Genomic DNA, 22,645 nt, shown 5'->3' with positions numbered 1-22,645 from the left:
TTAATAAACATAATCCGAAATTCGATCCAATTCGAAATCCGAAATTCAAAATTGAATGGATCGGTTCGGATTTCGGATATCCGATCCGAATGAACAGCCCTAGTTTAGCATCTTTGTAAAACACAAATTCCCACATGATTGTTACTTTGGAAGGCAATGATATATGAGTGAGTTATATTGACGGTCATATGAAATAAGTTTCTCAAAATTAAAATTAAGAAAATCTTACCAAAGGTCAAGAGTGCTTCAACAAAGATTAAATGGATCGGTAATATTGTAAAAAAAACATCAAAAAATTAATTATTGAGTGTGAAAAAGTGAAAAGAATAAGCTTCAAACAAAACTATCTAAGAAATTTATTAAATAAGCTTGAGGTCTCTTATTAAAAGGCAAGCCGAGTATGATATGTATGATTCCTTTCGTGATATATCTAATATCTTCCATGCTTCAGATAAAAAATAGAGAAATCTATGATATTGGAAGAAGAAGAGCTATTGAGATTACTTAATTTAGGTAGCATCCGGCAGAAGTAAAAGTTTATTGTTATAGTCGATTCTGCAATCTATGTTTTCAAGTCGTGTACCGTGGGAGATAAAAAGTGAATGGCAGAGTAAAAGTTTAATCTGTTTCTTGAGATGTTCCTGAATCTACTCACGGCTTAATACAGAGGATTATAGTTACTAGGACAATGATGGAAAACCATCCCCGAGAGCCTGAAAAATGGCCACAACCACTTGGGGTGGTTCTCAAAGGAAGTCATTGCTTCCTATGTGACTCCGGCTCCGCTCAGCACCATAAAAAGCTGCTCGGCTCAACTTGACTCGATACCCTGTCCTAGCTGTACGTAAGAAGCAGAAACCAAACTTCTCAATTAAATGGGACTTGAGTTGGTTAGCTGGTGTTGGATGTGTAAAAAAGAGGGCAGTACGTCAATCATCTCTATTGCGCTGTGTTGGAACTATGGGCGTTGATATATGCAATTTTCAATGTAATAGTCAGAAGTTCACCTCAAATGTGTGTTTTCTTTCTGCTATGCTCCTCCGTAGATGTTGAGATAATAGAACGCCACTAATTTCCAAATTAAGAAAGCCATCAATATTGCAATGTACGTAGAAAAATGATCATACAAAATGCAAGCAACTAAAAATTTCAGACTTATTATCCATTGCTGAATGCTTTCAACAGGTACATTACATATATATAAAAGGTTTCCTTTCCCTTCTTCCAAGAGTTCACTTGGATGGTTTTCTTCAGTTTCTTTCTTTAGTAAACAGAAACTGAAATAAGCTAAGAAGATTCTAACTGACTCTAACGAATGTTCTTTGACCGGAATTGCTTCTATTCACAAGAAGCGGTAAGGTGATATGTACAGAAACATTAAACTATTCGATTTGTCCCCCGTTCTATTTGCGATGTCCTGCTGATGCCATGAGGATTGCAACTGCTGCTATAAACATGAGCAACATTCCCCCAAGAAGTGTATACGTTCTTCCTGATGATCTTCGGTACTCTCCAAACAATATTACTCCCCAAAATGTGCTCACAAGAGGCAGTGCCTGAAATTAAACACCACATTTCAATCTGACAATTGATAAAATAGTAGGCTGCAAGCCTGTGTATGATTCTTTTCGTAACGAAATGCTATAATGAACTTATTGTGCAGATAAATGTACTAACCTGAACAGCATCTGCAGCTGCATATCCAGCTGCTTGACCTCCCATAAATTGGAGACCATTTCCAAATCCACTCAAAAGTCCCGCCAAAAGTGCCCAACCTCTACCATCCCAATCGTTCACATAAGACTTCAGCGACGATTTGGGTGCATTTAGTACAGGGCGGTACAAGAAGACGAAGTTCAGAATCGTGGCAATCAAAGAGCTAGAAACCGAGAAGTAGAAAAATGCTGTATAGACACTCAAGTGTGGAACCCCGTGTTTTAGAACATGCCACTGATCATTTGTTGCTAGGTTGAATGCTGGCGAAAAGAGAGAAAGACAAGCTCCAGCAAAGAAGGTAATGGCCAGACCAATGTAAGTACTCTTCCCAAAAACCTGCAAAGCAAATATGATATTGTAATAGATTAGGTGTGTCCCTACAGATCAATCAGTTATATGCATTCTCTCCGTTCATTCCGCTCTATTCAGGTCCATTTCATTGGATTACCATAAAAAGACGAGTTGGAGGCTCCTAATACCAGAAAGCAAGTTAATTCCTATAAGAAATCTGTTGCGGAAGCCAAATGTATATAATGTGAATAAGTCATAACTACTATACCAAAAATTATGACAGCCACCAAATAATAAATAAGACAATAAAGCAACAATAAAGGGAACACCAGAATTTACGAGGTTCAGCTAATTTTGCCTACTCCTCGGACACAACCAATATTTTATTTCACTCCAAAAATACAAGTGAAATAATACTAAAGAGAGAAGATACAAATGCCTTAAACAGATGAGAAGGCAAATGAGAGGTGTGTCTCAATCCTAAACATTAGGCCTTCTTTTATAGGGGAAAAATCCCCTCCAAACTTAACTCCCAACCAATGTGGGACTTTGGCATTTTGCCAAACTTCAACAAATCTCCACCTTGGCAAAATTCCACATTTTCAATTCTCTCTCAATAACAAATTTTGGTTGTGTCTTCATCTTCAATCTTCAGTGTTCAACAATGTTGATCAAATCCAAACAATGTTGAAACTTGACCGCAGTCACCACCTTTGTCAGCATATCAGCAGGATTCTCTGTAGTATGAATTTTCTTCACCGTGACTCCACCTTTTTCTATGACTTCTCGTACGAAATGATACCGAACATCAATGTGCTTCGTCCTTGCATGATAAACTTGGTTCTTCGCTAATTGAATAGCACTTTGACTATCACAAAAAATTGTGATACCTTTTTGTTCAACACCAAGCTCCTTTAGCAATCCTTGAAGCCAAATTGCCTCTTTCACAGCATCTGTAATAGCCATGTACTCTGCCTCTGTTGTAGACAAAGCAACTGTTGACTGCAAAGTAGACTTCCAACTAACTGGTGCCTTTGCAAAAGTAAACACATAACCAGTAGTTGATCTTCGTTTGTCCATATCACCCGCAAAATCTGAGTCACAATATCCAACTACAGACTGATTGTCTTCCTGCTCAAAAACTAACCCGACATCTACAGTATTATGAATATACCGTAGAATCCACTTCACAGCTTGCCAATGCTCCTTCCCTGGATTGTGCATATATCTGCTAATAACTCCAACAGCTTGTGAAATGTCAGGCCTTGTGCAAACCATTGCATACATCAAGCTACCAACAACATTTGTGTATGGTACCTTTGACATATACTCTCGTTCAGCTTCATCCATTGGCGACATAGTAGTACTTAGCTTAAAATGGGAAGCAAGTGGAGTACTAACTGGCTTAGTCTTGTCATCTATGCCAAAACGTTGAAGTACTCTCTTCAAATATTCCTTTTGAGATAAACAGAGTTTCTTTGAACGTCTATCTCTAATTATCTCCATGCCAAGAATTTTCTTTGCCTCACCCAAATCCTTCATCTCGAACTCCTTCTTCAGTTGAATCTTCAACTTATCAATTTCTTCCAAATTCTTGGAAGCTATCAACATATCATCAACATATAGGAGAAGATATACAAAGGAACCATCTTTAAGCTTGTGCAAATACACACAATGATCGTATTTGCTTCTCTTGTACCCTTGCCGCAACATAAACTCGTCAAATCGCTTGTACCATTGTCTAGAAGATTGTTTCAATCCGTACAACGATTTTTCAAGTTTGCACACCATATTTTCTTTTCCAGCAACTTTGAATCCTTTTGGCTGAGTCATGTAGATTTCCTCCTCCAAGTTTCCATGTAAAAACGCAGTTTTTACATCCATTTGAACTAGTTCCAAATCCAATTGTGCTACCAAAGCCAACATAATTCTAATGGAGGAATGTTTTACAACTGGAGAAAACACTTCATTGTAATCAATTCCCTCCTTTTGAGCATATCCTTTGGCCACCAAACTTGCTTTGTAGCGAACATCTAATTGGTTAGGAAATCCTTCTTTCTTTGCAAATACCCATTTGCACCCAATTGCTTTCTTTCCCTTCGGGAGATTGGCCAATCTCCATGTATGATTCTGATGAAGGGACTGTATTTCATCATTCATGGCAATCCTCCACTTATCTTCTTCTGAACTTTGGACATCGTCTTTGTAAGTAGTAGGAACATCATCAGCTACAATTGAGGTTGCACAAGCAACCGTCTCTATGAGACGAACAAGTTTCGTTATTGTTCTTTTTGGCCTGTTGGTTGCTATTGATTCAAGTTGTTGTTGAGATTCCTGAGTTGGAATCTCCTCTACTGGCTCTCCTTCCAGAGGGTAATCTTCATTTGTTTCCTCCTCTGCTTCTTGTGTAGGAAAAATAAATTTTCCCTCAAACTCCACCTGCTTAGAAGCACCTTCATTTTGTTTGGTATCTTTTGTTACCTTATTTACCATAGCAAATTCATCAAAGGTAACATCTCTGCTGAACATTACTTTCTTTGTCATAGGACACCATAAGCGATATCCTTTGACTCCAGAAGTAATTCCCATAAAAATAGCCTTCTTTGCCCTTGGATCCAATTTTGACTCCGTCACATGATAATATGTAGTTGAGCCAAACACGTGCAAAGAGTTATAATCTACAGCAGGTTTTCCGTACCATTTTTCAAATGGTGTTTTGCCATCAATAGCAGCAGATGGTAGACGATTAATGAGGTGGCATGCATATGTAATTGCCTCAGCCCAAAATTCTTTGCCCAAGCCAGCATTGGACAACATACACCGTACCTTCTCCAGCAAGGTCCGGTTCATACGTTCTGCCACTCCATTCTGTTGTGGTGTATGTCTAACAGTGAAGTGTCGGATGATGCCATCATTTTCACAGACCTTATTGAAATGATCATTTTTGTATTCACCTCCATTGTCTGTGCGAATACACTTGATTCTCCTGCCTGTCTGATTCTCCACCATCATCTTCCATTTGAGAAAAATTCCCAACACTTCATCTTTGCTCTTCATTGTATACACCCATACTCTTCGGGAAAAATCATCAACAAAGGTTACAAAATAGTGCTTCCCACCCAATGAAGGTGTTTTGGAAGGACCCCAAACATCAGAGTGTACATAATCCAAAATGCCTTTAGTATTATGGATCGCTGTACCAAATTTAACCCTTGTCTGTTTCCCTTTAACACAATGCTCACAAAACTCCAAGTTGCAAGCCTTTACTCCTTTTAACAATCCTTGATCTGATAGAGTTTTCAAGGATTTTCCTCCAGCATGTCCCAAGCGCATGTGCCATAGCTTGGTTGCTTCTGCCTCTTTGTCGTCACTGGATGTTACTGTCGCTGTCCCAATAACTGTACTACCACGATAGCGGTACATATTATTATTCTTCCGATTAGCCTTCATTACCACTAGTGCACCGGAGCATACTCTCATCACTCCATTTTCTGCAATGATTTTGAACCCTTTTGATTCTAGGGCTCCCACAGAGATGAGATTCTTCTTCAAATCCGGTACATATCGAACATCTATCAATGTTCTGATCATTCCATCATGGTTCCTTAATCGTATTGAACCAATGCCATATGAGGTAAGAGGGCTGTTATCCGCTGTATGGATGACTCCATATTCTCCTTCTTGAAATTCCACGAACCAGTCCCTGTTGGGACACATATGATAGCTACAAGCCGAGTCCATCAACCATATGTCTGATGATGTTGATGACTCTGTTGTAACTAATGAGAAGTCTGAATCATCACAATCAGCTACATTTGAATCCATAATAGCCTTTCCATTGTTATGTTTGGCCTTATTCTTCAACTTCGGACAGTCTTTCTTCCAGTGCCCTTTTTCTCGACAAAAGGCACATTCATCTTTGCTGGGTCTGGATCTTGACTTGGATCTTCCCTTCTTTGTCCTCGTTTGATTTTGAGGAGGACCCCTCACAAACAGTGCTTCTCCTTCTCCGCCCTTCTGTTTTTCTCGCTTTCTTTGTTCATAGCTGTACAAAGCTGAACAAACTTCTCTGAGAGAAATTTCGTCATTTCCATGGAGTAGAGTAGTTTCAAGGTGCTCGTACTCATCAGGAAGTGACGCCAACAACATTAAGGCCAAGTCACCATCATCATAAGTTGTATCCATATTTTGCAAATCTGTGACCAACTTATTGAAACTGGTGATATGTTCATTCATCGTGGTACCAGGAACATAGGTGAAGTGAAACAGTCTCTTCTTCATGTACAATTTATTTTGACTGTTTTTCTTCAAAAATTTATCCTCCAGTGCTTTCCATAATTTACTTGCAGAAGTTTCCTTTGTGTATGGATATTTCTGCTCTCTAGCAAGGTAGGATCGAATGGTACCGCAAGCAACACGGTTGATAATTCTCCAATCTTCTTCTCCAATAACATCTGGTTTCTTTTCTTCAATGGCCAGATCTAGCCCTTGTTGAAAAAGGACATCTAGAACCTCGCCTTGCCACATCCCAAAATGTCCGGACCCGTCAAATATTTCGACCGCAAATTTCGCATTTGACACAATTCTTGTCATAAGCGAAGATGCCAATGATGGCGTATTGTTGACACTTGATGTAGATTCTTCTTGTTTATTGTCCCCCATATTTGACACAAATATTATTTAATAGCTGACGACACAAATCAAGATTATTTCCTTTCTGATGTAGAAGATCAGACTAAGCTGCAACTACAGAGCATACTCAGACAGAACCTTGACTCAGTTACCAAGATAAATCTTTTCTGATGTGGAAGATCAGACTATGCTGCAACCATAGAGCATACTAAGACAGTACCTTGGCTCTGATACCAATTGTTGCGGAAGCCAAATGTATATAGTGTGAATAAGTCACAACTACTATACCAAAAATTATGACAGCCACCAAATAATAAATAAGACAATAAAGCAACAATAAAGGGAACACCAGAATTTACGAGGTTCAGCTAATTTTGCCTACTCCTCGGACACAACCAATATTTTATTTCACTCCAAAAATACAAGTGAAATAATACTAAAGAGAGAAGATACAAATGCCTTAAACAGATGAGAAGGCAAATGAGAGGTGTGTCTCAATCCTAAACATTAGGCCTTCTTTTATAGGGGAAAAATCCCCTCCAAACTTAACTCCCAACCAATGTGGGACTTTGGCATTTTGCCAAACTTCAACAAAATCCATCTTTATAAACTCTCTCCATGCCACGTTAAGTTAATCTTGAAGAGGCAATTAGAGGTGTAATTCGAGTAAGGATTTCTAACCTTCATTGCCCTTTTGTTCTCAACTTCTATAAGGAAAAGCGCGGTCCCAGCTTTTGCCTTCTCCTCAGAAGCAACTCCATTCTCCAAGTCATTCATATCAGCTGCACAAGTCTATACATTAACTAGAAAGGTAAATAAGAAATCCACCAATCTAATAAGAAAAATGGAGAAGACATGAACTTCAAATGCTCCTGCTAAAAATTACCTGTGTTTGTATTTGTTTGTTTAACGTCAGCAACAGCTTTTATCCTGCCAAAGATTCAACAAAACTTAAATCAAGCTGCCGCAATCAATAGTGGAGACTTACATAGATATGTTCCGCATATCCTGCACTCAAAGAGAGACCACAAGGGAGTCGGGAAAACCTTAAGAGGGGAAATATTGTAATCCCTCCGTTTCATATTAAATGAGCTACTTTCCTTTTTAGTCTGTTCCAAAACAAATGACACATTTTTAAATTTGGAAATAATTCAACTTTAAACTCTTTCATTTTACCTATTTACCCTTAATGAGAAGCTTTTATAGTCACACAAATGTCATGGCCCCACAAACTTTTTACCCCTTAAGCTTTTAAGACCACAAATTTCAAAAGTTTTTTTTTTTCTTAAACTCTGTGCCGAGTCAAACTACCTCATATAATATGAAACGGATGGAGTACAAGAGATGCTATCATGTGGATGTTGACTAATGCTGCCAAAGTATTGCTGGTTTAGCTCATGACATGCCAGAACTATAACGATAGACGTATACATCAACATTGTCATAACATGAACCTAGGAAACAACACAAAGTCCTACGGAATATGTTTGTAATTTCGTTTTTTACAACTTACAAAAATGAAGCAATATGTCTTAATAATTTGTTCCCCATATGGAGAAGCTATGATCATGATGCCCTAAGAAATGTTCATAAGTGCAATATGTTGTTGAGATGATGCATACCCAACCCCATTCTTAGAGTCATTTTCAAAATAATCAAGTTTTGCTTTGTTATCAGCTGCATTGGATGCATGAACAGCAGAGCCTAGACAAACAGCAATCAAGAAGCATCCAACGCCAGGAAAAAGAATCTCAGCTTTGTTAATTTTGTCATCAAGGTAGTAATTCAAGGTCGTTCCTGCCATAACCAAAGCAAGAACGCACGTCAAACTCCAACCTAATATCATCGGAATTCCTTGCCATAGGTTATCAGTAGACAGAGTTGCTTCAGTAAAATGTAAAGTTAAAATGATACCTATAACAACCGTAATGCTTGCAGTGATAACCTCAGTGACTGACAAACCAACATAAGCCCAAGCATATTGTGTTGAAAGGTTCCCTAGACTGAGGACCACTCCCCCAGCAATTGCAAACAGAACACTCGGCCAATTCTCCTGCAATAAACGCGTTCAAAACCCAAAAGAAATTACCAGTTCCAAAATATTTGCAATCGTGCAAATTCAACAGGTAAAAACAGTACGCGCAATCTATGTTAGTGAGCATGACTTCATTAAATTAAAAGGACAAAGAAGGTATGTTAGTGAGTATGACTGCTAACTCTCCAATTACTCTATCAGAACACATCTTTGGTAACACAAGCACATGATCTTTACTGTTTCAATACAAATACTAATCAGACACCATGCTAAGTAGAACAACTCATCAGACAAACCAATGAAAGAACATATTAATATATTGATGTAGAATCTAATCTAAAATGCTCTAGTCAAAGTTCATGCATTGCTTCTTGAATATGAGGCACATTCCCCTGTCTTAAATGAACATATGAAGCTACTGAGTTGTACAACAGAACATTATGTTAAGATCGAAAATAATCTAGTGTAATGTGGAAGCTAACAAGACACACCTTAAACGATGACAAATCAGACAACAAAAGAGAAGCATACCAAAATAAGACATAAATATTTGACGTGAATCAGTCAATTGACCTACCTCCACAAGGGAGATGAACAATCCACTATAAATGTTTATATGACCCTTAGTGGACTAAGCTTATAGTGGATTATTCCTCATCCCTAAGGGGCCTAATATCTTGCATATAAGCTTAGTCCTGTAGAGATATAATATATTTAAGTAAAAGTTTACTCTATCTAACATCTTAAACTTTTAAATGAGATAATCACACACTTCAATATGATATTAGAGTAACCAGAGGTCCTTCGTTCACATCTTACCACCACCCCAAAAACAAAAGAAAAATTCAATGTTTGGCCCGTGAAAGAGAATCAGGCCAACAAGTAAAGACACAGTATAATTAAGTAACTAAATTATGCTCTTTAACAATTTAAGCTTTTAAATAAGGTGATCACACACTTCAACATTCCTCCACGACTTCCCATAAAGTTGTTGTGTAAGCCACAAACCTGAGAAAGCTGAGTGAAAAAATTTGGCTTGTCCATTGTGCTCCTTCCAATCTCACCAACAGTAAAAGCAATGAAAGTAGCAGCCAAAAGATTTGTGATAGTATAATCAAGATAAGTATGTTGAGGAAGACGACCTCGTCGTTCAAGCAAAGTAAGCAGAGCAGGCCATGTTCCCAAGAATAACAGAGAAAATAGCATACAAGCTATTGCCCCTGCTTTGCTCTCCACCAAATACATCTTCAAAAATACCCTTTCAGGTGAAAATTCATTCAACTTAATAATGCTCCAAAAATCCTAACCAAAGTAAACAATATTCAAGATTCAGCTTTGGTTATTGAAAAAGATTATATAATTTGGTATATGACACTATATTAATGTTACCTGGTCCATATCTTTTTTGTGTCTGCGTCACCTCCAAGATTTCCAATCCCGTAAATGTGACGAGTTCATGAATAAGATATCAGCTTTGCCTCTGATGAAAAGCTAAAAGAGACAAAGGAAAATCTGCAAGGCGCTGTTTACAAACAGAAAACATGATAGGAGTAATATATATACCAATAAAGTTCAGAAAGGATCAAATTAAACTATATGAACATGGACTTTACTAACCAGTTTTTATGCAAAAAATTACTAGATGTTTGGTATTTCAATATGAAATGAACCAGTCAGTCGAAAGACAAAAAGGGTATGAAAATTCAGTAATGGATAGGTGGCGATCGACAAAATTTGATTACTTGAAACATAGATTTAAAATATAGTATCTACGTTTTCTTTAATCTGAGACTCCACGAATGACTTTCGACAAAGATATTCTGAGACACCACGAAAACCATCACACAGTGTCAGCAAAAGGCAAGCGACAAAATTGACTAAAAATAGCATTAATTTTTATGTCCCTTCAGTTTCATATAAGATAGTTTATCACGTGTAAGGCCTATGTGGAACACTTGTAATTATATTGGCCGATGCAGAACACACTTGTAATTATATAGGAAGGACTTTTAAAAATTTAGAATAAAATAATCACTAACATATTAACAAGATGAAGTGATTTAAGTATGAATTCTAAAAGGTAAATATTAGTTTTCTTTGTAACTTAAATATTTTTGTATGACTTGTTAATTAGGTATTACTTCAAGATACGTGAATGAATGAAATACCTGAATCATATAGTCTCGTGCCATTTTTTGTGAGTCTTCTTCGTTCTCTATCCACGTGGAGAGTTATGACCACACTTGGACGTCATTTAAGAAGATATTTTTGTAAAGGTCTTCGAGATTCATTAATTCGACTAATTTTAATTTGCACGAGTAGGTGTAATTAAGAGTTTCTTAATTTCCAAATTTAAATGTTGAATTTTTATTAAAGGTGAAAGAATTATGGACATTCCACTACATTTTTAATCGTACAAGTAACATATAGTTATAAGTAGCACAGAGTTTACATTTAGCCATATAATTAGTACAATTTAGAGCTAAAGGAGCATAGATTCAAATAACATAGGATTCTCCAATCACAACTATGTACTATGGTTCAATGGCACAAGAGCCTCTAGAAAAGAGTACTACAGTACTCTCTTCGATTCTTTTTATATGTTACGCTAACGGGAAAAAAATTAATATAAACTATTTGTCATTTTAATAAATTTAAAAAGTAGTAGTTTTTCTTTTCAATTGTATATTTATTATTCCAAGAAAGTATATAGTAATTAATTACCCGTTTAAGGAAAAAGATAAGGCTCATTTAGTTAATTACTCTTCAAAATACAACAATTATATCCCAAACGGGTTAGAAGACAACTACATAAATCCTCACATACCATGCAGCTCTATTTAAACTCTCTACTCCTTTGAATTAACACTAGTATAAAGTAATTCTCTAGAGTTACTTTAGAATAAGAGTTGGGGAAATTGAGTTTAAAATGACTTTTCAAGTTTGTGTAAGGATTTGGGACACATTTTTTGGTTAACAAAAGACATGTTACTAGGGGGTGATTAAGGGTGGTCGAGGTCCATTGTGCAACTTAAAACTTGGGGGTAAAATTTTAAAAACTAAAAAATTAACTTGGTGTTTCTGTATCTTTTTGTCCTTGTGTAGTTTTTGTGCTAATATTCTAGAGTTCCTATGTAGTTGATGTTGTTGGCCGAATGTAACGATCTGACCAGTTGTTTTGTATATTTGAGCCTCATTTCCCCTATTTGATGCTTACAGTATACTTCTTTATTGTTTCGTAACTTGCGGGATTAATTAGTTTGATTTTGGAAAAGTTTTAGAGTGAATTGTAACAATGAATTTCAAGGTTGGTGCTTAAGTTATAAGAGTTGATCAGGGTTTGACTTTTATGAAAGCGACCTCAAACTAGTTTTTTGATAGTTCCAATAGGTTCGTATGGTAATTTTTGACTTACGCATAGGATTTGAATTTGGAGGTTCATAGGCTGATTTGGCTCTATTTGATGAAAGCTGAAAACTTAAAAGTTTGGAAGGTTCATAGGGTTAATCGGAAGTTGACTTTAACGATATTGAATTTGGGGTTTGTGTGCAAAATTTGAGGTTATTTTAAATTGGTCAGATGTGGTTCAACATGAGTTTTGAAAGTTTGAAAGTGGATTAGTTCATTAAGCTTGAATTAAAGTGTAATTTATAGTTTTGATGTTATTTTGGATGATTTGAAACCTCAAGTAGGTACGTATTATGCTTTGGGATATGTTGATATGATTGGACAGCTTCACGAGGGGGCATGTGAGTTTCGGATGGGTTTCAGACCATTTGAGGTTGAATTGGCATTTCTGATTTGGTGTTTTTGCACCTGCGTGATTTGGTCCACAGGTGCGAGCCTGCAGATGCAGAAAAAGAATCACAAGTTTTTGGAAGGTGCGCAGGTACGGAGCTTTTGTGCACATCTGCGAACAGTGCCTTTGGTCATAAAAGTGAAGTTTGGCAGTTAGGCTTGGGGGATTCTTCGCAGAAGCGGGGTTTTGGTCGCACTTGCGGGACCACAGAAGCGAAGTGGGACTCCGCAGGTGTGAGAAGTCGAGGGCATAAGTGACCTCGCAGAAGCGAGGTCTGGACTGCAGAAATGGCATCGCAAAAGCGACCTTTGAGCCGCAAAAGAGATAACTGCTGGGCAGTGTTGTATTAATCAAGGGTTTGACTTATTTTATCATATTTTGAGATTGGGAGCTCGGATTGAAGCGATTTTTGAGGCAGTTTTTACTCACTTAGATTGGGTAAGTATTTTTATCTCAGATTTATTTGTTATTCATGATTTTATCCTTAATTTTGGCTTTTGATTGATGAAATCTAAATAAGAAAATTGGTTTTCATAAGAAACTTTCGTAAAGAGAATAATTGATATTTAAACTCCAATTTGGAGTCTGTTTTGGATAAAGCTTGTGTATTTGGACTCGTATGGAATGATTATTTGGGATTTATGAGATTTATTGGATTCCGGGAGGCAAGTCCGGGTTAATTGTTTGGTTGACTTTATACATTCGATTAAATATTCGATCTTTACCATTTGGATTCGATTTCTATGGCTTTGTTTGACGTCATTGAATTGTATTTGGCAAGATTTGCCTTGTTCGGAGGTTGATTTGAGAGGAAAGGCTATTTAGAAGACTAAAGACTACCGGGTGGAGGTAAGTCTCTTGGCTAACCTTGTTAAGAAGAAAATCCCTAGGATTTGACTTTATTGCCATGTATTTAAGGTATAGGGGTAGTGTATATATGTGGTGTCAAGTGATAAGTGGAGATTTTGACTACTTATTAGCACCTTTTAGCTTTTGTTTTAGTCTAAAGGCGTTTAATTGTGTCTCCGAAACTGATGAAATGTGCAAAATTGCAGGAATGTTGAAAGTTGGACTCCCGAGATGAAATCTGACTAAAAATGAGTAATCAAAACACAAGGCAACAAAAGACACACGAACTTGCAAAGTACGAACCACAAAATTCCATTTGTGACCGCAAACAATGAAGAAAAACCCAACAGGCTTCCTAGCAAAATGCGGTTCGCAAAGGAATTGTGTGGACGCAATTGAAGAATTGAAAATCAACTTCAGAGGGTGTGCGATTTTTCAAAGTCCAAGTACCTCAAGATTGTGGACCACACATGAATTGTGCGGCCGCAGAAGAAGTGCCTTGTGGCCGCAGAAAAAATATATTGTGGCCGCAGTGATAAATTTGCGGACCGCAGAAACATTGCCTTGTGGCCGCAGCGGAGAATTATGCGGCCGCAGAATCCCAGCTCCTGCAAGATGAACACTTATGCGGACCACACATAGAATTATACCGCCGTAGAACCTCTCGAAGGGGATTTTGTCTGAAATTTCCAGTGCTGTATAAATAGACGAGTTTCACAAAATTAGGTCAACTTTTGACATCAACAACTACAGTAGTCGTTTCTGTTTGCTTCTTTTAGTAGTTTTTCATATTTTGGGATATTTTAACATAGATTTTATCATTTTGATTTTACAATATGAGTTTAATTAGCATTTCTTCTTCTATGTCTTCAATTTCAAGCATGAGTAGCTAGATTTTTACTAGGGTTGTGACCTAACCCTAATGTGTAAACCTTACGGGTGTTTAATTTAATGTTTGTTTATGGTTGAATGTTTATTATTTAGCCTTGTTCATGCTTTAATTTGTAGAATTAATGGTTGCAAACATTAGTTCATGCCTATTTGACTTAGTCTTTACTTGACAAAGAGATAGTTTAGAAAAACTTGGTTAACAAGAAATTGGGTCAATCGAGAGATTGATAATCCCATTTAAAGGGGTCAACCTAAAGATAGTAATAATCCGACTTGAGCTTTTATCAAACATTTTGTGCAATACCCTTTTGGACCTAGAGGTATTGAGTGAGTAATTGAAGGTTGATAGCTATAATACACCCCCATCAATAAAACAAGAATTAAGGTTTATATCACATTAGGCAAACACCTAGGTGATGGTCATAGCCCTAGGCTTTTTGTAAAACTTGAAAAGCAACAAAAACAATTTCTTAGTTTCATTTCTTAACTTTACAATCGTAGTTTAAAATAGACATAGAAACAACCCCAATTTGTGGAAGTGTAGATTGAGGTAGTTCAAAGTCACGTACTACAATATATACTCATAACTCTCATATATAGCTCACTATAGAAATCGACCCCGACTTTTTTTTGCGTACTACTATTGCAATCGACCGTTTTATATTCTTGATTTGAGGTGTGAATGGACGAGATCAATTTTTGGCGTCGTTGCCGGGAAGCTAAAAAAGGTGTTAACTATATATTTGGGTTTGTGTGTAGAATATCTTCTTTTCCTTCTGTGTAACTAATTTGTGTGAATCAATTGTAGGTATGATAATGGCAAACAACAATGATCAACTCGGAAATATGCCTCTAGGGGATGTGGATGTTGAGAATGACCAAGTTGAAGAGGTTCCTCTTGAACCTCAAGCAAATAGAAGAGGTCGGACGCCTCAAGAAAACGTCCCACTTCCACCCCCACCTCCACCAAGAACGGCTCCATACCGGGTGTTGCCGAAGGAAGGGTATGCAAGTGTCATAGTCCCGCCCTATATTAGGGCAGGCAACATTCAAATCACAAATATAATGCTCTACAGTCCCAACTGGTGGAATAAATGTAGATCAATAGCCTGCACAACATGTAAAATATTAATTACAGAGTGCTATATCACAGTTATAAGTAAGAATACCAAATAACATACCAGTGCCTCATGCCTCTCGGCATATGGTTTGTACTGATCGCCAGCTTGATGATTGGGATTCCTGACAAAAAGTCGGGTAACGTGGCGGTACTAGGACGTATAGAGCTGAATAGTCGTCGTCTGGATCTGTGAAAGTAGGGGCGGAATCAGGTCTTCTCGTTGGTCCCAAGTATAGACCTACGCCTCTAGCCATGCTACAAATGCGTCGTCCGCCCTGGAACGATCATCCCGCTGATAATGTGTAGCCTCCCATGTAGGCCTCCTCGGTATATACTGCGGACGGCCAAACTGGCGAAGTACCCGCTCTATGGCATGATTCTCCATAATATCGAGGCACATCAGCGGGACGGAAGTGCTCCAAATCAGTCGGTCGGCCGAGCAATAATCGGGCAGGCCACCTATCAAGTCGCCGATGTATGGCGTCCAAATGAACTATCAAATAAGTACATAAAAGCGCAACACAAGTGAATTTATACCAAGTAAGTTTAGGTTCACATTTACCTGTGCGCCCTCCAACATATCCAACATATCCCTGCAAAGGGGGAGATTATGATGAGCAACATAATCTCGTACATATCCACGTCGAAGAACCCACCTCCTAGCTAGAGGGAGAAACGGAGGTGGTACATCCGGAGGTAATGGTGGCAGAGGTGGCTGCAACGGCAGAAATCGCTCCCAGGCCCAAACCTAATATACAAAGTTGACGTAAAGTTTAAGATAAATTTTGACTAGATAGAATTAGAAGTAATGAACAGAGTATTCGAATATGTTGTCACCTGTAGAAGCGGTAGAAAACCACATACGTCACTCTGGGTGCCCATGCTCGCTCGGCACAGATGCATGTACATGTAAGCGAGAACAACAGCACCCCAGCTGTACTGGGGTAAAGCATCTAGCTGCTGAAGATGATGTAGAAATCACAAACTCACTAGATTTTTCGAAGTGTTCGGGAACAAGACCCCCCCAAAACGAAGGAGCAGCACGAACCTCGTATACCGGTGAATATGTAGATTATCTATCTCGCGGTGATGTCGGGGTGCAATATCTCCGAATGCTGTCTAATAGCTGTCAAACTTGTGTGACTGGCCCCTGAATATACAGTCTCATCATGTGGCCTGAAACCAGTGAGTTGTTGCAGCAAGTCCAAATACGGCACACGCTCCATATATCTCATACCCTGAGGCAGTGCAACGAGCAGTCCACCAACAGGCATCCCATACAAAACCTCCATGTCCTGCAGCATGATGGTGGCCTCGCCAATGGGGCAGGTGGAAAGTATGCGTCTCTGGTCGCCACCGCTCTATCAAGGCCGTGATTAGAGACCAGTCGAGCTGCAGCCGCCCAATCTCAAAAATCCTGTAGAAGCCCGTATCCCGCAGGCGCTGGACTACACGAGGATGGAAATCTCTGCCCCTCATAAAGTCCCACGAGTTGTCCACTCTCCTGGCGCAGAGAGGCTGTACCAGTAGCTCTCCCTCCCATATGTAGGCAGACCTATAATCGCCCCGTAACACTAATAACTCATCGGAGAAAGGTCCAAAATGCACAGGCGGCACGTCCATATCGTCTACTGTAAATAAAACAATATTAATTGTGTGTCTGTTTTATAAATTAAATAATTAATTTTTGTGAATTGTAATTAGACAGAGTATATATCTATGGATTCCAGGCTCGATATTTGAGGCCCAGTAGCACCAAGCTATCCTGAATTCTTATGTGTGTCAATTTCAATACTTTTCATAATTTTGTGTGTTTGTTTTATAAATTAAATAATTTTTGTAAATTGTAAATGGACAGAATATATACTTATGGGTTCCAAGCTCGATATTTGAGGTCTAGTAGCACCAAGCTATCCTGCATTCTTATGTGTGTCAATTTCAATACTTTTCATAATTTTGTGTGTTTGTTTTATAAATTAAATAATTAATTTTTATAAATTGTAACTGGATAGAGTATATACTGATGGGTTCTAGGCTCGATATTTGAGGCCCAGTAGCACCAAGCTATCCTGAATTCTAATGTGTGTCAATTTCAATATTTTCATAATTTTGTATTTTTGTTTTATAAATTAAATAATTATTTTTTGTAAATTGTAATTGGACAGAGTATATACCGATGGGTTCCAAGCTCGATATTTGAGGCCCAGTAGCACCAAGCTATCCTGAATTCTTATGTGTGTCAATTTTAATATTTTCATAATTTTGTGTTTTGTTTATAAATTAAATAATTAATTTTTGTAAATTGTAATTGGACAGAGTATATACCGATGGGTTCCAGGCTCAATATTTGAGGCCCAGCAGCACCAAGCTATCTTGAATTCTTATGTGTGTCAGTTTTAATATTTTGATAATTTTGTGTTTTAATTTTATAAATTAAATAATTAATTTTTGTAAATTGTAATTGGACAGAGTATATACCGATGGATTCCAGGCCCAATATTTGAGGCCCAGTAGTACCAAGCTATCCTGAATTCTTATGTGTGTCAATTTTAATATTTTCATAATTTTGTGTTTTAATTTTATAAATTAAATAATTAATTTTTGTAAATTGTAATTGGATAGAGTATATACCGATGGATTCCAGGCTCAATATTTGAGGTCCAGTAGCACCAAGCTATCCTAAAATCTTATGTGAGTCAATTTTAATATTTTCATAATTTTGTGTTTTTTGTTTTATAAATTAAATAACTAATTTTTATAAATTATAATTGGATAGAGTTTGTGTTTGATTTATCAATATAATAGATACTTAAACTACAAGGATTCTACATTAAAAGGCTCTACAATTTACTACGCTAAAAGGCTCTATATTTTACTACGCTAAAAGGGCACTAGTCTTTAAGCAAATAAGTAATCTAAACTAGATAAAAACAAAAAATATATTTTAATAACATAACATTCACGAAATTACATATAAAATAGTAAAAGAAATTTATGAACATTTTATTAACAAAAAAATGATTTCTCAATTTTTAAATATATTTTTAAAACACTAATATCTTAATCCGGATAAAAAAAACATACTAATTTAATCGCAAACAAAATACAAAACAACATGAAAACACCTTCAAGACAACTAATATGCATTATTATATGAGTTTCAACATAAACTAAATCGGAATACCTCGATTTATGTTTTTCGAAAAGTCGATAAATTAAAATTTTGAGCCCGAAACGAGGAAACCATAACAATAGAAGGCTTGGGTAGGATATGGGACCTACAATCTTATCTTTTTGTGTGACGGGTGGGGTCCACTGGAATTGTTTTTGGATAAAAATGGGGTGGGGGGACCGCAGTTTGTTTTTTTAAAAATGGGGGAAGAAGGGTCTGTGGATTGCGGGTGGGGAAGGAGAAGGGGCCGTATTTATCTATGTATAGCGCAGTATATAAATGCGCTAAACTCAGTATAGTGCAGTTATATAATGCGCTATACATATCCGTCACATCATGTCAGCATAGCGTTATTTATTCATGCGCTATACATATATAGCGCAGTTTTACACCGCGCTATACTTTAACGGCCAAAACACCGTTAAAGTATAGCGCGGTGTTAAACCACGTTATATATAAAAATGTAATTTCTTTTTTTTTTAGCATTAAAAATGTATTTTGAGTCAAAATACACAACATTTAGGTGTCGGACTTTATTCTCAACTTCAGACCCAAAGGATAAGAGTTGAAAGTTAAGATCTAAAGGCCGAAGCTTTAATTCCCAAGTGACTAAAATTTAAATCTTTTGTTAATTACAACTGTCATAAATAACGGTCCTTCAAGCGGCTATTTGTGCAAGCTTGAACTTAATCTAAAGGGTCGTTTGTTTACCAGGACAAGATAGGCAAGGATATCTCATAAAAATTTGGATATCCCATGAGATTAGCTATTCCACGGATAATTAAAGTACAAAATGATTCCCAAAACTAATTAATACCCATAACCAAACGAATGATAATGATAAAATAATGTCGCCTAGAATTATCTCTTATCCCAACGACCCCTGCAACTTAAATTCGACTTGAAAATCTTAATCCTTTACTCTATATAATAGTAGATATACAACAAAGGGGACAGGGATCCTATTGCTAAAGCTACTATCCTATATAAGCAGCAACTAGGCCTCCACTTAAAAGGGAATCCAATTCCAATTTTTCCACGCAACCATAATACTAATAAGATAGAAAGACCAGAAAAAGAAAGAAGAAAAAAAAACAAAAAGGAAGGATAGATTCCCACAAGGCTAAATTCACTGTTTCAGCAATCAAACTTGGCCTAACAACCAAACTCTCGTGGCAGAATATCAACCTTTCATCTTCTTTCACTTTAGGCCCTTAAGCATATTATTAAGCTTATAGCCAAAAGTGCTATTGTTAAAATGACACTGTTTTTAAAATGTCCAGCTGCATTACCGTCTGTGTTGCTAATGCCACTTCCACTTGGTCCAAGCCCAAATACTGGATTGTTTGTCCCTGGCGTGGTCGCTATGCCCGTGCCAATTCCTGGAGTTGTGGTGCCTGGTGGTGCAGTTGTTGGAATTGTGGTTCCCGGTGGCGCGAGAGTAGGAGTTGTGGTTCCTGGTGGCGCGATTGGTGGAGTTGTGCTTCCTGGTGGTGCAATTGTTGGAGTTGTGGTACCTCCACCAGTGTTGCTGGTACAAAGTGGATAAAATAACATCAAGAAACAGGAAACTAGCCACACAATATAACGAGGCATAGTTTGAAAATTTAAATTTAAATTATTTCTAAATAATATAATGTGTAGAGGCAACAAAATCAGTAGTAAGATCTGTCTGTGGCTGCAAAGAAAGTAGGAACTAACTTGATTACCAATTCAAGGAACCTACTTTTCCATCATGGCAAAGAAGAAATGTACAAAATACCATATTGACATACGGAACATCATATCATTATCAAGACTGCTAGAATGTGCATATATAATGATGAATCACAAAACCATTCACCATCATTTCAAGGAAAATTACTGTAACATAGCCAGGACAGGAGTGCCTATTGTGGTAAGGGAAAGAAAAATTGGCACCAATAATCTTATTTCGAAAAAAGAAACCAATTTGACTGGCAACCACTTAGAAAAGATGTGCACCAATTTGGATGGCAACCAATTAAGTCATACATCAAGTTCGGATTCGGATCTTAATCAAGATACCAATAATTGCAACTATTTTTAGTAGAAATTTAACTTTCATATATCACAAACTCTTTACCTTCTAAAGTCTACCGACACCAGGAGAAACAAAAAATGTTACAGAATAAGCTTCCTTCAGAACAACTTTGTTGTTCAAGATAATCCAAAAGACCCCTTTTTTGGGAAGGTGCTAGCAATATTTTAATATTTTTTAAAGAGATGCTTCATTTAAAATTGGCAACAAAAATGCAAGATCTAAGTCCCCATACGACAAGTATAGAGAACAGAGAACATACCCAGGAGTGGACTGATAAACACACCCAGAACCTGTGGCTGTTGATTATAAAAAAGAATAATAAAATCAGTAAATCAAATAAATTGCCTAAAATTTTAAAAATACTATGTGGTGAGTCAAAAAAAATTGTGAGTGAAAAAAGACAATAACTTACTAGTTGGTGGATTTGGGCTCGTAGTTGCAGTTCCACTAAAGTCACAACTAGCACCAGCTGCGCCCTTTCTTTGATAATAGCTATTTACAGCATAATTACAGTGATCTTTAATAGTATTAGGATTAAAGCAAGCACCATTTTGAAGTATAGGAGTACAATCAGCTCCAGCTCCACAAGCATAATCTATGTTTTTTTGAAGTTGTTGATCACTTACCCCATCTTTACAAATACAGAACATAGCACCTGCAGTTGCACAAGATAGCCACGAATAATTAAAGAATCAACTCAAAAAGCAAAATTCTTGAAGTATTGATCAAGAAAAAAGAACCCTTTACTGAATAATATTATATGATCAGCATTTGAAGCTCAAATTCAATAGGATTACAAAGAAAAGCTTACTTGAATGACCAGTGATGGCCAAGAAAAGTACTGAAAACAGTACAAAAGTGGCCATGATAGTGGTGGCAAGATCGTGGAAAAGAATTATGTTACGTCCCAAAACTTTTTGAAGAAGAAGAAAGAGGTAGAGAGCAAAAGAGCAAGAGAGAAGTGAAAAGGTGGAAAAGGGGGTGTGGGGGAATGGAGTTGTGTAGACAACACAACAAGAATGACGGTGGAGATTAGATGACGGTGTGAGGTGGGGGGGCTAGATGTTATTTTGGTGCCATGCCATTTTATATCACCAATTCTTGTACTAAGGGTTGGTTTAGCAGGGTATACAAGAATAATGATGAATATGATATATTAGTAATGTAAGGATTAGTAAAGTATGAGTTAGTAATATAATTATTTTTATTTTATAATTAAAAAACTTTTTATTACTACTTGCAATAGTTACATGTATAATCAGAAGCAAAACTCCAAGTTTGGACATATGGCCCCAAACTTAGTACATTATTTCTAAACATCTATCTTCAACTAAGCTATGGATAAAAATTTCTTTGTTGTAGCTCGTTCTTCAATCTGCTATGTATACTTCCTCCACAATGGACTTCACGTATAATCTGCCTTGTGATATCCCCACTGCCTCTCTTTACTCGTTGAAAAATTCTGCAGTTCCTTTCAATCCATACATGATATATTGTACCAGTCATGCTCCACCTATATAGTTCTGCTTTAGCTTCCTTCCCAGTTACATTTCTTGTAGCCCATTCAACTTCATCTTCCTAGCTATACACTTGTCTTGTTATTCCCAGCCATGTCAGTATCTTGCTCCATATCTCTGTCGAGTACTTGCAGGAGAAGAAGAGATGTTGATGACTCTCCATCTCTTGCTCACACAATGGACAGGTTTGCTCCACTTGTATCCCCCATTTGCTCATTCTATCTTTTGGTAGATAGTCCCTCCTGTAGTGACTTTGCTCCACTTGTATACATAATGAAGATCCATTTTGGGCACCCTTTATTGTTACAAATCAATCTTTTCCGGCGTTCATTTGTAAAGTCTCCTCGTAGTTGATTATACATGCTGCTAATAGAATATGTTTCAGCCATCAAAATCTTCTCTATCTCTAATCCTGCTTCAGTTATATACTTTGCTGCATGTAAAATCTTCTTCATTATCCATGATGCTTGTTTTGCTTCCACTGTCCAAGACTCTCTCCCTTTGGTATAGTACACATGAACCCATTTAACCCACAATTTGTCCTTCTTCTTGCATATATTC

The 22,645-nt window shown here is 37.1% G+C and overlaps 2 protein-coding genes across 3 annotated transcripts; both read right to left on the bottom strand.

Annotated features, from left to right (window-relative positions):
- Nucleotides 1-1,176: 1,176 nt before the first annotated feature.
- LOC107828897 (ureide permease 1-like) lies at nt 1,177-10,548 on the bottom strand. Of its 2 annotated transcripts, XM_016656285.2 has the most exons (9): nt 10,292-10,548; nt 10,064-10,196; nt 9,683-9,976; nt 8,554-8,692; nt 8,262-8,436; nt 7,526-7,569; nt 7,321-7,421; nt 1,678-2,052; nt 1,177-1,556 (listed from the first exon to the last, which is right to left on the bottom strand). In XM_016656285.2, exons 2-9 carry the CDS (start codon nt 10,070-10,072, stop codon nt 1,404-1,406), a joined length of 1,290 nt encoding a protein of 429 aa, XP_016511771.1. In that variant the 5' UTR covers nt 10,073-10,196; nt 10,292-10,548; the 3' UTR covers nt 1,177-1,403. The 2 variants fall into 2 exon arrangements, with proteins under 2 accessions (XP_016511771.1, XP_075089399.1); XM_075233298.1 differs by having other exon boundaries at nt 10,064-10,548.
- Nucleotides 10,549-19,400: 8,852 nt separating this feature from the next.
- LOC107828896 (PLASMODESMATA CALLOSE-BINDING PROTEIN 2-like) lies at nt 19,401-21,575 on the bottom strand. The gene is made up of 4 exons (XM_016656284.2): nt 21,379-21,575; nt 20,980-21,222; nt 20,827-20,863; nt 19,401-20,036 (listed from the first exon to the last, which is right to left on the bottom strand). The coding sequence occupies exons 1-4, from the start codon at nt 21,431-21,433 to the stop codon at nt 19,712-19,714; spliced, it is 660 nt and encodes a 219-aa protein (XP_016511770.1). The 5' UTR covers nt 21,434-21,575; the 3' UTR covers nt 19,401-19,711.
- Nucleotides 21,576-22,645: the final 1,070 nt, after the last annotated feature.

The sequence above is a fragment of the Nicotiana tabacum genome, chromosome 16, assembly GCF_000715075.1.
Source record: "Nicotiana tabacum cultivar K326 chromosome 16, ASM71507v2, whole genome shotgun sequence".
Classification (NCBI taxonomy): Eukaryota; Viridiplantae; Streptophyta; class Magnoliopsida; order Solanales; family Solanaceae; genus Nicotiana; species Nicotiana tabacum.
Note: the sequence above shows the minus strand (reverse complement) of the source record. Positions and strands in the feature narration are given on the sequence as shown.

Excerpts from the sequence above, each read along its gene's own strand:
- LOC107828897 (XM_075233298.1), bottom strand. Across the intron at positions 8,693-9,682 it reads TTTTCACTCAGCTTTCTCAG|GAGAATTGGCCGAGTGTTCT; the intron begins GTTTGTGGCTTA and ends CGTTTATTGCAG. Across the intron at positions 1,557-1,677 it reads CAGCTGCAGATGCTGTTCAG|GCACTGCCTCTTGTGAGCAC; the intron begins GTTAGTACATTT and ends GTTTAATTTCAG.
- LOC107828896 (XM_016656284.2), bottom strand. The coding sequence starts at position 21,433 with ATGGCCACTTTTGTACTGTTTTCAGTACTTTTCTTGGCCATCACTGGT. Across the intron at positions 20,864-20,979 it reads GAGCCCAAATCCACCAACTA|CCACAGGTTCTGGGTGTGTT; the intron begins GTAAGTTATTGT and ends TATAATCAACAG. Across the intron at positions 20,037-20,826 it reads GTTTATCAGTCCACTCCTGG|CAACACTGGTGGAGGTACCA; the intron begins GTATGTTCTCTG and ends ACTTTGTACCAG.